The sequence below is a fragment of the Wasmannia auropunctata genome, unplaced genomic scaffold, assembly GCF_000956235.1.
Source record: "Wasmannia auropunctata unplaced genomic scaffold, wasmannia.A_1.0 LD335207.1, whole genome shotgun sequence".
In the NCBI taxonomy this organism is placed as follows: Eukaryota; Metazoa; Arthropoda; class Insecta; order Hymenoptera; family Formicidae; genus Wasmannia; species Wasmannia auropunctata.
Window position 1 is genome coordinate 9,805 of NW_012027683.1, and position 18,258 is coordinate 28,062.

At 29.1% G+C, this 18,258-nt stretch overlaps 1 protein-coding gene across 1 annotated transcript in view; it reads left to right on the forward strand.

The window, feature by feature from the left end:
- LOC105457578 overlaps positions 1 to 16,319 on the forward strand; it is a 19,550-nt gene extending 3,231 nt beyond the window's left edge. Inside the window, exons 2-21 of the mRNA XM_011702321.1 lie at positions 1,106 to 1,205; positions 2,560 to 2,699; positions 2,912 to 3,034; positions 3,176 to 3,301; positions 3,891 to 4,036; positions 4,115 to 4,224; positions 5,065 to 5,260; positions 5,511 to 5,753; positions 6,011 to 6,268; positions 6,351 to 6,435; positions 11,453 to 11,555; positions 12,547 to 12,686; positions 12,763 to 12,885; positions 13,044 to 13,169; positions 13,852 to 13,997; positions 14,088 to 14,197; positions 14,750 to 14,945; positions 15,152 to 15,388; positions 15,651 to 15,908; positions 15,996 to 16,319. Of these exons, the coding sequence (XP_011700623.1) occupies positions 1,106 to 1,205; positions 2,560 to 2,699; positions 2,912 to 3,034; positions 3,176 to 3,301; positions 3,891 to 4,036; positions 4,115 to 4,224; positions 5,065 to 5,260; positions 5,511 to 5,753; positions 6,011 to 6,268; positions 6,351 to 6,435; positions 11,453 to 11,555; positions 12,547 to 12,686; positions 12,763 to 12,885; positions 13,044 to 13,169; positions 13,852 to 13,997; positions 14,088 to 14,197; positions 14,750 to 14,945; positions 15,152 to 15,388; positions 15,651 to 15,908; positions 15,996 to 16,086 (3,057 nt within the window). The 3' untranslated portion in view covers positions 16,087 to 16,319. The remainder of the gene's footprint in view (positions 1 to 1,105; positions 1,206 to 2,559; positions 2,700 to 2,911; positions 3,035 to 3,175; positions 3,302 to 3,890; positions 4,037 to 4,114; positions 4,225 to 5,064; positions 5,261 to 5,510; positions 5,754 to 6,010; positions 6,269 to 6,350; positions 6,436 to 11,452; positions 11,556 to 12,546; positions 12,687 to 12,762; positions 12,886 to 13,043; positions 13,170 to 13,851; positions 13,998 to 14,087; positions 14,198 to 14,749; positions 14,946 to 15,151; positions 15,389 to 15,650; positions 15,909 to 15,995) is intronic.
- The last annotated feature ends 1,939 nt before the right edge of the window (positions 16,320 to 18,258 follow it).

The window sequence follows — 18,258 nt, forward strand, 5'->3', positions numbered from 1 at the left end:
ACTTGTATATACTTGGCGTAAACTTTTTTTAATGATTAGTATCTCGATAACTATTGCGAAGACGTAAAATGGTAGAGGACTTTTTTGTTCAGTTTGGTCCACACTACCTCCCCACAAGCGCTGTACCATTGAGTACATCCTATATATTCTAACGGCTTATATATGTATATAAGGTGTCCCGAATTTGAATATCAAAATTTTAGGAGCGTGTAAAGGAATCAATAAACTGAGAAAAAAAGTCCTTTAGAGTTATATTTGTTCTTGCTTTGTTTTGAAGAAAATCGCAAAAAAAAAGATAAAACTACGTTGTTTTCATTTTTGCCATGTACTTACTTATTATTTATTTATTCTTATTTATTTATTTACGTTGTCACTTCCTTATAATTATTATTTATTCAAAATGTGCTTTAATGACACAGTATAAATGACTTTTTGTTCCATATGAAAATTGGTGCGCATATTCTTGCATCACCTCTGAAATATTATCGTCGTAGAAATTGTAAACAATATAATAATCCGTTTTCCAATGAAAACTTTTTTGTTTGTATACATCAGTTCTATCTTTCTTCTATAGTAAATTCGTCAGTTACTCAGAAACCATCAAGTAAATTACTCCTATTACAATATGTCGTGTACATATTTTAACGTTAAATAAGCTGACGTGGTTTTTGTGTATTTATATTTTAAACAAACCTATCGATAAGGAACAGACAATATAAATAAATAAGTATTTAATGAATAAATAATAAATAAAATACAAAAAATGAAAATTATGTTTTTTCTTTTGTTTGCAATTTTCTGCACAACAAATAAAAAACGAGAATATTTCTAAATTTTCTTTTTATGGTTTATCGATCCCCTGCACGCTCCCGAAGGTTTAACATTTAAATTCAGAACACCCTGTACATGTAGCACATGCGTTTATAAAAGGCGAAAGTTTTTTACATGATTCTCAGTCTTCGACATTACTTAAAATCGAGCAAATAAAAGAAGTTTTTCTTTTATTTGCTCGATTCGGAGAATCAATTAATAATATTCATAATAGTATTATAATTTATAATATCTAATAATTTATAATAATAATATTTCTTAATCTTTGTGTTAGTTTTTTTCACACATTATGGATAATAAACAAAATGTGGAAAATAAAGCACATAGAACATCAATACAAAGTTTCTACGCTGGACAGTCAGTCTTTATTACAGGTATTTAATATACATGTACAATGTGTACAATGAAATATAAATTTAAAATAGTTAAATTCGTTAAATCATTGAATAATAAAATGAATGTCATATTCAATTAATGCATAATTTTTAATAAAAGAGATATTACATATGTCCGCATTGACATATATTGCCGGTTAAAATTTCTGGATACGTGAATATTCTCACTTCATTTTGTCTCAATATCATAACATCCATTATATATCGGTAATAAATTAAGCATTCTTTTCTTTAAAGTATATTTTTTTAAAGTTTTAGCTAATTAAATATTATTTTACTCGATAAATTTGTAAATATTACTTCAATTATTATTAATATTCGACCGGAGTGCCAACATTAGCTCCTTACTCTGTTGTTAAACATGTAAAAATATATATGTATATCCAAACATTTTTCAATTTTTGTACAAAGCAAGGCACATGTACATATCTTTAAAAATAAGTGATTAAAACGAAATTATACTAATACAAACAACTACAAACAAAATACTAGCCTTTTTTTTATTGTAAATTTATTTTAGTAACAAAGGGGTGCCAAGTTCACGTAAATAAATTAGCGCATAAACGAGTACGGATGATGCGTACAAAGGCGTTTATAATTATTTCTGGAAAATGATACTTCGGAAAATAACTTTATCACACAGGGTTGAATTTGTCTTAAAATACTCTTTCATTTGGTAAAAAAAATTTTGAAAAATTAAAGAAAAATGTTGGGTGGTGGGGGTTAAACAAAAATATAAACAATAAAAAAATTATTTTAAATTATAATTATAAAGTACTCTTAAAACCATTCAACTTTTATTAGAAATATTTTTTTCTATCTCTCGTAGTTTTGACGATATTCCTATTGAAATAAAAAAACCGATTTTTTTCTAAGGGATGTTTCATCCCCTTAACGTGCGACTCAGCACGTATAAAAAAATTGTAGTAGCTTATTTTTGTCTGTAGTTTAACATATCCAGAGCTCCTTGAAATCGGAGGGGAACACTTCTGTGTGTTCCCTTGTAAGATGTATTTTAAATATTTTTGCTGTATGGTACTCATTTTATCTTTCTTGTTATTCGTATTACTATAATTCCGGCTACATGCGCATTATTTAACTTTCCATATTATATTATGTATATATTATGTACAGAAATCAAATATATAAATATATAAATACAAGTATACAGATTACGCAATTACGATAAACTAAACTGTCAAACATGATTCCTGCGCTGATAGTCACTCTCGTAGTACGAAGTGAGAAAAGTAAGAGAAGTAATAAGTAGAAGGGCAACAATGAATTCGACTACCGAATTAACAATGGCTTTTATCAAGATTGAATTTCATAGGGGGCACCGGATTTCTCGGAAAGGTATTAATCGAAAAACTACTACGGAGCTGCTCCGACATTGAAGCAATATATTTACTGATACGTCCAAAGAAAGATAAAAGTCCCGAAACTCGACTGGACGAAATGTTTAACAGTATAGTGAGTAGTCAAAAGACATTAACTAACATAATTTAATAAGTAAAATTGTAGTACCTATAAAATTATGAGAAACGGTTACTGTCTTGCGCACGAAAAAGATCACCTTTTTTATTGGACAGTATAATTCGAAAGGATTATTGATTTTTATCAATGAGCTCTATATACTTGCTAACATAATATAAAGCCTTGCTACAAAATTCTACACTTTGTAGATTTATGCTCGAGTAAGAGAGGAAGTACCCAATTTTCGCAAAAAAATCATACCAATCATGGGTGATTTAAAAATCGACGGCTTAGAATTGTCAGAAAATGAGAAAGATATATTGACACGTAAGGTAAATCTAAATTACATATAACTTGTCATATGTACATACATATTTTATTAAAATAGCTACCTACAGAAATAAACCATTTCCTCTATTTTTTTCTTTATATATTTAAAATATATTACTCTTTAATATCATATTAAATTACAGGTATCCATAATTTTTCATCTGGCAGCGAATACACGTTTCGAAGAAAAAATCAAAGTTTCTACAATAATAAACGTGAATTCTATCGATACCATTTTGAATTTTGTTAAACATATGCCAAATTTAAAGGTAATTCTTCTTCTAATAGTATTTATAATATTAATAATGATAATTGCTCTATACTAAAATAATTCTTTTCTGCAATAACTATAGTCATAAATTTTTCAAAATTGTGATGAGATTGAACAATTTTTAAATAGGATTGTATTCAGCACTTAAAGAACTATAGCAAACAATTACTCTCATTTTTGTGTTTAAAAAAAGATTATTTTTTGTTGGACAGTATAATTAGAAAAAATATTGATTTTTATCTGTATAAGCTCTACATATTGCTGGAAAGTGCATTCAAGTGACAACAGCGGCAAACTGTGTGAGAGTCACAGTTATAATGCAAGTTGAGAACGTTGCCTCACTTCATTATACATATACATGTACATATATTAAATTACATATTAAAGTGAAACATAAGTCTTCCCAACTCGCATAATTGTCACTCTCGCACAGTCGATCACTTTCACCTTTTCTCCCGTCAAACGTAGGAAAGGCTCTCTCCAGTACATATAGAGCTCTTACTGATTTTTGAGCACTTATCCGCATTTTAAAAGTGATATACACTTATTATTATACTATTAAATAAACATTGATATTTAATTTACAGTCATTCATTTACGTATCAACCGCATATTCGAATTATCATATAAAATATATCGATGAACGTTTCTATACATATCCTATTAAACACAAAGATCTCATTACATTGACACATACTTTATCCGAAAACGAAATGGAGAAGAAGGTGACCGAGTGCGTATTTATTTTTGTTCTCAGTAGAATAAAATAATTTATATTATAATGATATAAAAAATTCAACTATTTTCGCAGGATTGCCTCACAATGGCCAAATACATATACATTTACGAAAGCGATTGCAGAAGCGCTTCTAAGAGAGGAAGGCAGAGGTTTACCAATAGGAATACTTCGACCTGGCATAAGTAAATTGATTAACTGTAGAAATTAACAGATTTTTGGCTACAATGTTTACTGAGTTATATTGTTGTAAATATTAATAATCGCTTGCAAAATTGTTTTCTCTGCAATATTACGATAAGATTATTCTACAATCTTACAGATAGATTCATTTTGATCCTTCTTTTACATTCGTAAAAATTTTTACTCAAACGTTGCTGATCTCGATATTTTCTCGCTATACATTCGTACAATTTTTGTTAGTTCTGCAATCTCACACTATATTTAAATGTTATTAAAAGCAATAATTACATTATTGGCGATATTTATGCATTAAGAATGTATTTTTTGAAGTACGTGATATATATTTTAATTCAAGCTTGAAACTTACATTCGTAATTATCACATATTAGTTTATATATTTTTTGGAAAGTCGCAAGGGATATCATTATTACAAAAAAATACGTCTAAAAATAGATACAAAATTATTAAAGTTAATGAGACGTTTATTAGTTATCATTAGTACTACATGATTAAAATTTGCATATACGTGACGTATTTTTTTGTAATAATGATATCTCTTGCGACTTTCCAAAAAATATATAAACCAATGTGTGATAATTACGAATATGTAAGTTTCAAACTTGAACTAAAATATATATCACGTACTTCAAAAACTATGTTCTTAATGCATAAATATCGTCAATAATGTAATTAATACTTTTAATAACATTTAAATATAGTGTATGAGATTGCAGAACTAACAAAAAATGTAAGAATGTATAGCGAGGAAATATCGAGATTAGCAACGTTTGAGTATAAATTTTTATGAATGTGAAAGAAGGAATAATTAATGTTTCTTTCAGTCACATCTAGCGCTAATGAACCGCTCATCGGATGGGCCGATAATATCTATGGACAAATAGGAGGTACAATATTTCTGGCACACGGTTTACAAAGATTTCAATTAGGAGATGGTAATTTGAAAATGTGTACGGTGCCTGTCGATTTCACTGCAAATGCTCTAATTGCTAGTGCATGGGATGTCTTCAACCAGTGGAAGTATGAACGGATATGATCGATATATGTACTAGTATAAATCTATAAATAATTTTTTACGTAATTATAAATATTCACTGATTGATTAGAACATGTTATAATGATATGTTATAATAATATCTGTAATTAACTAATTTCAGAATACTTAATACGAAAACGTATTATATAAAATATTGTGTAAACAACATTCAGCAACATTTTAGCGATAAAATATTATATTTCGCAGCTTAGATAAATCAATTTTTTTTTTTAGGAAAGGAGAGACTGCATTGATTTATAATTTTGTATCAATTGATACAAACCCACCGACTTGGAATGAATATATTAATAAAATGACTTCCTTAAGTAAATTGTATCCTGTAAAAAAAATACTATGGATACCGTTTTATAAATTCATACCACAAAAAATATTGTATAAAATTTGTATTTGGTTTGGTCATTTGCTCCCAGCGATTCTAATGGACGCCGTATATATTTGTATGTACCATCGTCCGAGGTATTGTGTAAAAACAAATCTGTTACTCTTAAAGAAATTTAATTTAATGTTGGTCAATTTAATTCCAGAAATTAATTATTTTGAATAATAAAAGCACTGTTATTTAGCTCCTTATACTTCAAGTAATTAATAATTACTTTCCAGTATTTAATTTCAGTAAGAGAATACATAGTAACACATACTTAATATTCAGAACTGAACAAACATTATATATGTGTGTAAAACAGAAGATTATAATAAATTCATGTATTTTTTAGAATGTGGAAATTATATACGAAAATCCACAAATATTCCGACGCAGTGGCTTGCTTTGCTCTAAAGCATTTGGATTTTTCCCTTCACAACGTTGAAGCGATGTGGAATCGGCTAAGTGAGAAAGATCAGCAATTATTTAAATTTCAAATGAAAGAATTTGACTGGACGGAATACTTTGTTAATCTTTACAAGGGCATCCGACTTTATCTGCTCAAAGAAGACGATAGTACTTTAGAAATCAGTCGTATTAGATATAAAAGGTATCTAATTTATAACAATTCTCAGTTAATTTTATTTTAGTTAAAGTTTAACTTTAGTTAAAAATAAAATTACAAATTTCAGACTTTACTCAATTCATCGAACGTTCAAAACTGTACTCATCTTTGCTATCCTTTGGATCGTCTGGTGTATATTTGTAAAAATATTTGTATAATGTATTTTATATATTCCATAATATGTTTGTTATTTTTCGTCATAAATTTGTTCCAGAGAAGCAATAAATTTGATTATTTTATTGTCAATGAGATAGTATTCTGCCGATTTATTTTATTTTAATTAAGACATTATCATAAATGTAAATAATGTAATATACATTTCCGTATCAATCGAAACAGTATCACATACGGAAACACCGAGACAATTGCTGGAACCGTTGTAATCTCGCTGTTGCTATTTTTGGCATGCAAAACTTTATCAAAATTCGAATTGAATACATTCATGATTATCTCGGGACAATAGCTTTACAATGTTAATAATGTGTAACATTATTCAATATTTGTAGCAATGTTGCTTGATTTTAAACATATTATATTGCAATGTTATAATTTGTCATTGTCTTTTTTCCGGATGGAGATGCAGAGACACTTTATAATGTTAAAAAATATAATAAGATTTTATTACAAATTTACTAAATGATGCTAAATGATAGGATGTGTTACAATCTTATTTACATGACGCGTGAATTATTTGAGGCGTGTTATGATATTAATTGTAGGTTTAAAAGATCGTTCTACAACAAACGCACGTGTACGCGCGCGTGTTGCGCAACGCATGATCGTTCATCTGCAATTTGCGAATTCTCGGTGTAAGTCGCAATAAGACGCGAGGCGCGATATGACGGCGCTCGTAATGTAATTCGCGGATGAACAGCGAGAACTTAGATTCTGAATGTGTCGAGGAATGCATTATGTGATTGGTTTGTAATGCGAAAACACGCAGCCGGTAAACTCCAGTAGCGACAGAAAACGGCCTACCTTCGCTTTATGCTTGCAAAACTGGTTAGTCCGGAATAAGTGAGTGTTATGTCGGTAGCGATAGTAGCCGATAACTTCTGGCCGGATCGGAAAACGTCCTGTAGCAATAGCCTCTGTAGCAATCACAAATCAATGAAGGATCATGATTATTAAGTAAATTACCGGGAACGTCCGCAGCGGAGGCAAGAAACTCCTTCGCTTCCTTTTTCACGTCAACTTACTAAGTGAAGAATATCTGGATATCGGAAGTGTGTGGCGGAGCTTCTGGATCGGTGCGGTAAGCTCGCTCGCGCGAGGAAATCTGTCCCTGCTTGTCGGATCTTGTCTTTTTATATACTCTTTTTATATCCGATTAAATCGGATGTTTATTTATACAATGCAATCATTCATTGTGACTTAATAAAAACCAGTTATGGTGATCTTCGCATCAGATTATTATATTTTTAAGTTTTGATTTGAAAAAATTTTAAAATTATATCCATTTATTACCGCTAGGCGACGATCACAGCATTTCTAAGTTCTAATTCATTGGATGTCCTCGGTCGTATCGGCCATCCTGCGCATCGACAATCATACGAGGGCAATCATACAAGGCGGAGCGTTCTTCATTTAATTAGAGTATCTATACGTTTAAGTGCTTACACAATTATTTATGTTACAATTAAATAAAGAACGCTCCGCGCCTTGACGCAAGGCCGCTCCAACGTCTGATTTGCGATAAAATTCAGAATTAACACGTATCGAGAACGTCAAACCCAGAAAAAAATTAATTAAATATGTAAATAAGTAAATAACATATTCAGCAATAGGATAAATATGTTGTCTCTATAATAAATGCGCGGAGACTCGATGCGCGGGATCAGCGATGACTGAAAAATTCCAACATGCACGTGGCATTCCATTGTTCATAATATTAATTCTATTAAGATATCAAATTATGAAAGACAATGAGCCTATATATGTCTATAAATATATAATGCCTCGAAAATTTACGAGACAAAGTGTCTAATCTAATATGTTCTTCTATATCGCTACAAATCTTTCTCTTTTCAAATAATTCCTTTTAATTTCGCGGTTTGAACGTAACTGTCTTGTATTTTTGGTTTTTGCAAGAATGACTTACTACGATCAGTGGTGTTTAAAAAATCTAAAAGAACAATCAAACAATTAAAAAATAAAGGCAATTAGCGCGGTAAGTTGTGAGCAAATTAATAAAATTACGACATCTTTAAATTAAACAAATTTTTATTTAAAATAAAAAATAATACACTATTATATAAGAAAAAACGTGTATAAATTTAAAATAGAAATGTCATGGTCAGAAAATATAAAAATTAAAATTAATGAAGTTAGTAATAATCGATAATATTCACAGTTCGAAGTAAATATACAAACACTTTTGTTCACTTCGAACTGTCTGAAGACTATGATTATTACTAAATTTATTAACTTTACTTTTTATCTTCTGACCATGACATTTCGTTTTTTTGGACTTATATACGTTTTACTATTGACTACAATCTACATATGAAATGAAAGTCTTAATTATTACATCTCGTGAGAAATGAATAACCGAGAAATTCCAACCGATGCAGCGAGTTTGGACAGAATAATTTCAATTACAATTTACAACGTAATTAATATTATTCATTACTTTTAACGACATGACGTTTATATTTTGGTGCTCGCCTTTGCGCGGCGAGGAATTAATTCGGTATCTCTTCGTAAATCGAGTAACGCTTTGTGGGCGGATGAAGGATCGGTAGAAATTTAGAAATCGGTAGGAATCGAGAAACAGAGTCTTTTAGAATTTAAATCAAGAAAAGTGCTTTATTCCAGGAAGCGGGATACCGAGAACGCACGTCTAGTCTACACGGAGACAGTCGGACAAGTCCCGGCTTCTCGTTGTCCGCGGTCGCTCAACCTATCGCTTCTGCTCTTGCGTGTTTATTAGTCGTGTTTGTTATAGGCCCGGTTTTTGTACTTGTTTACAACTTATACCTTTACGTCACGACTGTGGAATTTTATTTTCTTCGTTTGCTCGCTGGATTTTTAATCTTTTTCGCAGGCTAACGATTCGGGGTAGTGGCGATGCAATCGCTACAATATCTTATTTATTTTATTTATTTATTTTACTTATTGTCATCAACATTATATGCGAAAGATGGTTACAACATTAGCCGTCCGTTTTTTTAAATATTATTATTATATATATACGTATGTATATAAATATATATATATGTATATATATACTTATTTTAATTTAAAGACATTATAATATCATATTCTTATTAATTTGCGAACCATTTACTAACTCTCATTGTCTTTGTTTTTCAATTATTTGATGAAGTTTGATTGGATTTATTCATTAAGTATTCTAATTTACTGATTTATAATTATTTTAATGTAAAAGAATTGAGCTATACAAAGAGAAGTTACTGCAGATTTTAAATAAGAAATAAGATTTGCTTGATCTCGGTGGAAACAGACTTGATACTGGTTATAACATTTAAAGGTCAAGTTATAGATCAAGAATTCTACTTAGAAAGTAGAAGAATTCTACTTAAGAAAGTATATAAACACGCACTCATGTTTTGCTAACAAGCTAAACTCAAATGAAATGTAGAAATTTCTTTCAGAAATGAAGAAAAACAATTGCTTTTACTTAAAACTCCGTATAATACTTGATTTGACGCGCACGCACGCACGTGCAGTATGTTTGTGTGGATGATCATGCAGTTAATACAAGCAATGAAATGCGCTGCTAATCGTCATTTGTCATAAAATTGAAATCAAGACAAAATCCTGGAAAATTATAATAAACTCACGAAATTAAATAAAGAATTTTAATATAATAAAAGTAACAAAACTGCATTTTAGTATTATAACATGTTTGCAGTCTTCATAGTTACAAATTTTTTCACAATATTTCAAAATTTTCCTAATTTTGAAATATAATAAAAGAGGGAATATATCATTATATATTTCAATATTTTATAAGTAACACATGTTTATATGTATATGGAATAAATTTTTCATGTAATTCTTAATTAATCTTTGCTGTTGCATACAATCAATCAAAAAAATTAAGATGTTGGAATCCTACTAATATTATAAATAATATTAATTCTTTAATTTCTGTGTTAATTTTAACATAGTGTGGATAAGGTTTTCACGCTGGAATTAATTCTTTTATTACAATAATAAAGATTAATTCCAGTATAAAACTTTATGTATTCACAATAGTCAAAAAGTTAACACATAAATTAAAGGATAAATATTATTTATGAGTAGTTTTCCAACATCTTGATTTTTATTTGCTCAATTTATATGCAATAGCAAAGATTAACTAAGAGTTACATGAAAAATTTGTTCTATATTTAAACATGTGTTATATATAAAATATTGAAGTATATAACAATATATTTCTTCTCTAATTTTTTAGAGTAAATTGTATAAAAGGTCTTATAAAAATAGACCTTAACAGGGTAAAAACTTGGCGTGTCTGAGTGTGAAAAAAGTGAAGCATATAGAAAAAGTAAAAACAATAGTAAAAAAAAATGTATGCCGAGTGGATAAAATGCATACAAAAGTATATGCAGCGTTAAATAAAAAATTAATTGTCCAAAAATAGATATAAAATCTCAATTCGCCATTGACAAATTTAATATTAAAAGCTTTTTTAAAAATAATGTGACGAAAAAGAGTTAAATACGGCCAAGGCTAGATGTTGGTTGCTCAACAATATTTTTAATTTTCAAATCTTTAAAATTCAGCAATCGAATAAATCAATTACAGACAAGTACATAAAGCAATGACGCAAGCAGTAACAAATTAATAATATTGATTTACTGTTCACGTGTTTCACTGTCTATGTTTTGCTGTTCCACTAGTCTTACTTCTTTCACATTTAGATATGCCAAGTTTTTATCTTTGTCTGTTTTTATAAGATTTGTCTTTTATGCAATTAGCTGTATCCTAAAAAATGAGAGGGAATACTATTATATATTCAACATCTTGTGTGTGTGTGTGTGTGTGTGTGTGTGTGCGCGCGCGCGCGCGCGGCGCGCAACACTGCATGCTTATATATGAAATAAATTTTCCACGTGATTCTCAGTCTTCAGTGTTGCGTGAAATCAAGCAGATAAAGATCAAGAAGTTGGAAAATCGAAATAAATAATATTTATTCCTTTTATGTTAACTTTACGTACTATGGATAATAAATACGTGAAAAATGAAGCATATAGAACATCGATACAAAATTTTTACGCTGGACAATCAGTCTTCATTACAGGTATTTTTAGCATGCATATGCAATGTGCGCAATAAAATTTTGAAATAAATTTTAAAAATTTTGAAATACACTGTTAATTATTAAATAATGAAATTAATGCCATGACAATCAATGGATAATTTTTAATAATAGGGATATCACGTATGTCGCATTGATTATATGCAATATGTATGTGCATCATAATGTAAACGTTTGTTAATACTAATAAAAAATCGATTAAATAAATTAAATTAAGTAATAAATACATTTAAAAAATAGCGTTCTTTATTCATTATAATATATATTATATTAAATTATATTATAATATCTTAAAATATAAAAACTTTTTAACATGCTTTCCTTACATTTTTGCTGATGCGCATTTTATTTATAAACATCATAAAAATCATAAACTTTAATAATTGAAAGCATGTGATATTTAATTAACCATACAAAGAATATTACGTAACACAAAATTTTTAATTTTTTATAAAATTATAGGTAATAATTTAGTTATATAAATTAAAAATTTAATCATTTACTTTAACGTATATTATATTCATAAATATTGCCATGGCAGAACATTTACACGTAATTAACGAAAAAACAAAACTAGTTAAATAGAAAAATCGAAGTTTCTGAACATTAATAAATTAAAGTGACTGTGCAAGTGATATTGTGCACTTAAATATAATTATTTTGATCACTGTTGAATCCTATTGGTTTTATCTTTCCCTCTGTTATACATGTAACTTTAACTCCGATTAATAGTGGCTACGCATGCGCTATTTAACTTTCAATATTATACCTACACAAAATTCAAATATACAAACATACAAGTATGCAAATAAGCAGATCACGCAATTATGATAATCTAAACTGTCAAAACACGATCTCTGACAATTATTCTCACAATACAAAATAAAAAAAGCGAAAGAACTAATCAGTAAAAGGAGCAGTAATGAATTCGATTATCGAATTAGCATGGTTTTTTTTAAGATGTATTTCGTAGGGGGCACCGGATTTCTCGGAAAGGCTTTAATCGAAAAATTATTACGGAGCTGTTCCGATATTACAACGATATATTTATTAATACGTCCGAAAGAAAATCAAAGTTCCGAACGTCGATTGGACGAAATGTTTAAGAATGTGGTAAATAAATCAAACGACATTAAACTAACATAATGTACTTGTAAAAAACTTTGTTATATAAATCTGTAATTTGTAGCTTTATGATCGAGTGAAAGAGGAAGTACCCAATTTCCGCAAAAAAATTTTGCCAATCATAGGGGATCTTGAAATTGACGGCTTAGGATTATCGGAAAATGACAAGAACATATTAATACGTGAGGTAAATAATTCAAATTATACTTGTTATACATATGCATATTGTTACACATTTTACATAAATTTAACTGTACCTATTAAAATAATCACAAAAATAAACCATTTCTTCTATTTTTTTTAAATATATATTTAAAACATTACTTTATATCATATTAATTACAGGTATCCATAATTTTTCATGTGGCAGCAAATGTACGTTTTGAAGAAAAATTTAAAGTTTCTACAATAATAAACGTGAATTCTACCGATACGATTTTAAATATTGCTAAACGTATGCCAAACTTAAAGGTAAATCTTCTTCCAATAGTATTTAAAATATTAATTATGATAGTGCTGTGTAAAATGGCTCTTTTCTGCAACTGTACGTAATCGTAAATTTTTCAAAATTGTGACGAGATTGAGCAATTTGATAAACGGGATGTGTATTCGGCATCCAAAAAACTATAGAAAATGATTACACTCATTTTTGTGTTTGAAAAAAAAATTATTTTTGTTGGGCAGTATATAATTAGAAAAAGTTATTAATTTTTATTAATGGACCCTATACGTTCTGGAGAGAACCTTTTCTCGAGCTTATATCTGGGGGGCATTCAACTATGCAAATTATGCAAGTCTGTAACAATTACGCAAATCGGAGAACATCTGCCTTACTTTAATATATAATTTAAGATATTTAGATACATATTGAAATAAAGCAAACGTTTCCTTAATCGCATTATAACTGTGACTCTCATACAATCAACTGTCTCATTTCACTGATTTTAATGCACTTACCCAACTTGCATAACTGTCACTGTCGCATAGTCAGCCGTCTCCTTCCTCCTCCCTTCCCCCTGTTAAACATAAGCATAGAGAAGGTCTTTTTCCAGTACGTATATAGAGTTCATAATTTTTGTTCATCTGCCTATTTTAAAAGTAAATACTTTCAATATACACTTATATTAAATAAACATTGATATTTATTTTACAGTCATTTATTCACGTATCAACCGCATATTCGAATTGTCATTTAAAATATATCGACGAATGTTTCTACACATATCCTATTAATCACAAAGATCTCATTACATTTTCACGTACTTTATCGGAAAATGAAATGGAGAAGAAGGTAACCAAGTGCGTATTTACTTTGTTCTTAGTACAATAAAATAATTAATATTATAAGCATGTAGAAAATTGTAAAATTGTTGAAATTTGTTTTCACAGAATCGCCTCACAATGGCCGAATACATATACATTCACTAAAGCAATTGCAGAAGCGCTTCTCAGAGACGAATGTGGAAATTTACCAATAGGAATATATCGACCTGCCATAAGTAAATACTTAATTATAGAAATTATAGAAGTAGATTTTCCGCTAAAAAATTTACTGAGTCATATTCGTGTATAATTATTAATAACCGCTTACAAAATTGTTTGTTTTGCGATATTACAATATCCATAAAATTATGCCATAACATTACACAATAGATTAATCTCAGATACAAAATTACTTAAATTAATCAATTATTTATCAATGAATAAAATTTGCATATACTTAACATTATTTTTTTATGATAATAGTATTTCTTGCAATATTCCAAAAAATATATATTACATAATTCACAAAATATATTTGTAATGTATAAATATCATCAATAATGCAATTATTGCCTTTTATAACTATACTAATAATTATGCTAATATTATATAATATAATATTATATACTAATATAATATTATATACTAATATTATATACTAATAAACTATAATAATAATTATGAGAAATATGAGAAGTAATAAAGTAAGAACATGTAGCGAGAAAAAATTACGATTAGCATCGTTTGAATAGAAATTTTTGAATATGGAAAAAAAATATTTCTTTCAGTTACAAATAGCGCTAATGAACCACTCGCTGGATGGATCGATAATCTTTATGGACCAAGTGGAATTATAATACCTGCGGCAGCCGGTTTACAGAGATTTCAATTAGCAAATGGAAATTTGGTAACAAATATAGTACCCGTTGATTTCACTGCAAATGCTTTAATTGCCAGCGCATGGGATGTCTTTAACCAATGGAAGTATGATCATAAATCTATGTAATCTCTAAATAATTTTTTCACGTAATTAAAAAAATAGAACATGTTTTAATATAATCTGTGATTAACTTAATTTTAGAATACTTAATACGAGAACGTATCATATAAAATATTGTGTGAATATTCAGCAACATTTTAACGCTAAAACATTATATTCCGCAGCTTAGATAAATTAATTTTTCTTTTAGAAAAGGAGAGACTACATTAATTTATAATTTTGTATCAATGGATTCGCCGACTTGGTATGAATATGTTAATAAAATGTTTTCTTTAAATAAATTGTACCCTTTCAAAGAGGCAATATGGATACCATTTTTCAAATTAATACCACACAAAGTATTGTATAAAATTTGTATTTGGCTTGGTCATTTGCTCCCAGCGTTTCTAATGGACGCCGTAAATATCTGCATGAACCGTCGTCCGAGGTATCGTAAAAACTTATCTGTTATTTTTAAAGTTATTCATTTTAATATTGATCAATTTAATACTAGAAATTAATTATTTAAATATTTGAAATACTGTTATTCAGTTCTTTTACTTGAAATATGTAAATAATTAATCACTTCTAATATTTAATTTCTAAAAGGATATTTAATAACGTATATTTCACAATCATAACAATCAAACGAATATTATGTAATATGTGTAAAATAAAAGATAATAATAATAAATTTATATATTTTTTAGATTGTGGAAATTATATAGGAAGATCCACAAATATTCCAACGCAATCGCACCCTTCATGTTGAATCGGTTCAATTTCTCTGATCACAATGTTGACGCAATGTGGAATCGGCTGAGTGACAAAGATCAGCAATTGTTTGAGTTCCATATGAAAGGTTTTGACTGGATGAAGTACCTCGTTGATCATTACAAGGGCATACGCCTCTATCTAGTCAAAGAAGACGATAGTACTTTGGAAATCAGTCGTAGTAGATATAAAAGGTAACAGATTTCGAACAATTCTTAGTTAATTTTATTTAAATTAAATTAAATTAAATTCATATTTAAGAATAAAATTATAAATTTCAGATTTTACTTGATTCATCAAACGTTCAAAATTGTACTTACATTTGTTATTCTCTGGATCATCTGGAGTATATTTGCGAAAATACTTATATAACGTTAATCTGTACAAAATGAAGAGGAGAATCTTATTTATTAATTTTATATTAATGTCTAATATTTATTTTGCATAACGCATAAAGAACTTTTACAAAAATATTTCTTTAAAACAGATAATAATTTGATGAGTAAGTAGCTTAAAATTAATTAATTCTTCATATATACTAATCAAACTGTAAGCTCTCTAATTATATTATATAATATAATTAATAAAGTAATAAAAACGGGACAGAAAATATTTTTTCTTAGAAATACATCCACAGCGCGTTATAACTCCGTGAAACATCTTTCTAAAGATGAAAGTTATTTTTACTAGCTATTTTCCAAAATAAATTTGTTCTAGAAAAACTGTGATTTTAATTATATTGCCGATCAGATAGTGTTCTGTCGATTTGCGCTATTACTTTGCTTAAGACATTATCGTAAATGTAAATAATGTAATTTACATTTTCGCATCAATTTAAATACTATTAAATACTACACCGGAGACAGAAGCACCGTCACCGCAATCACCGTGATCGTTGTAGTCTCTGTAGCTATCGCTGCTGTTCGTCGACTTAAACCAATGTCACGCAGAACTTTGTCGGGTATTCAAATCGAAAATATTTACGAGCTATCTCGAGATCGGGGCTTTATACTGTTTACGATGTCAAAGAGTCAGCAACTACTTGTCAAGAATTCTGGCGCCACGCCAGCCGCAGAAAAATAGGTTATCGATCAACCCTCCCTTGGTTTGGTAATAACTACTGCTTTCCAACCCATACCCCTGAATCCGGAAGGAGATGCGCAGACGAAGGAATTGGAGATCCGTGCTGATCAGAAGTAGAGAAATCCCTTACACATAGCCGACGCTATTCTTTTGGGGTAAAGTTTTCTAAATCGTGTCTTTATATATATATTAAAGTTTTTATATATATAAAACTCCTTTAAAATTTCGAAAAATCCTTGTGAATATTTATCAACTATAACAGTAGCAATTAGTGGTGGCTGAATTTTAAACACTAACAAGACATGAATAGAATGACGCATTCTTTACAATTTTTACATTTCATTCTACATAATAAAAATACATTTTTATTACCCTTGATACTTTGAGATTACACTAAAGTTTGGGAAAAAATTTCGAAATTAGGTTTTCGCTTTCGAAGTTGATTTCGTTCGTGATAGAGATACACGATGAAATACATATATATAATTTGTGCGTCGATTAAGATAAACGAAGTATCCCCACGTCAGGTCGCTACGTACATCTTTATAATATGTATACCGTTTTATTAATAATTCAGGGTCGTGAGGGAAGATCGCTCGCTGGGAAAATACTTCGTCTTAGATACAAGTTCGCTCTTGCATGGCGCGAGTTTTTAGAAGATCTATATCGCAATCTTCTACCACCGTTCGCCACAATCTTTCAATATAATTTCCTAATAGAATTCTCCAGTTGCTCAAGTTAGTTAAACTCGAAACTCTCGTTCGATCCGTTATATATAAAAAAAAAATAAAATAATGGCATGATAAACTAAATTAATTACTGAATGAACAAACTATGTGAAACTCGATATACCGTGCATTCTAACGCCCACGAGTACACCTACTAGCTAGTTTGCGCGCAGGAAAATAAATTCACGTGTAACTCGGAGAATAGTTTCAGCAGGCGTATGTATACACCACTGTTATCCAAGTCTGACAAATTCTGCTGTTTAATTACTATTCTGAAATTTCGTGTCAGAAAAGCTACCGCAATTGTAACAAAAACCTTGTTTAATTGCCTCGATCGCTATTCGTCACTTTTAAACCTGTATCACCGTCTTTGATTTTTCTATTCATAATTTACACTCTATAGCTTTTATATAAAACAATTTGTTTTATATAAAACAAAATAACGTTCGCTTTTCGCCTCCAGAAAGACGTCTTCCTTCTTTCATTCTCTCCTGCGCTTCAATGTAACGCGAAATGTTGTTTACACTATCGATCAGCCTGTCTTTATATAGATGTCTTCGGCTTCCACGTTAATTACAACTTATAAAGAAATACATGCAGGTTTCATGAGCTTCGGATATGTTGTTGTAGTACGAATCAAAACAAAAGTTCTTTTTATATGCGTTCTTATACATTAATGGAGTAAAACATAATCGTTTCTTTGTTAACGCTACACGGAAAGAACGATTTTGTT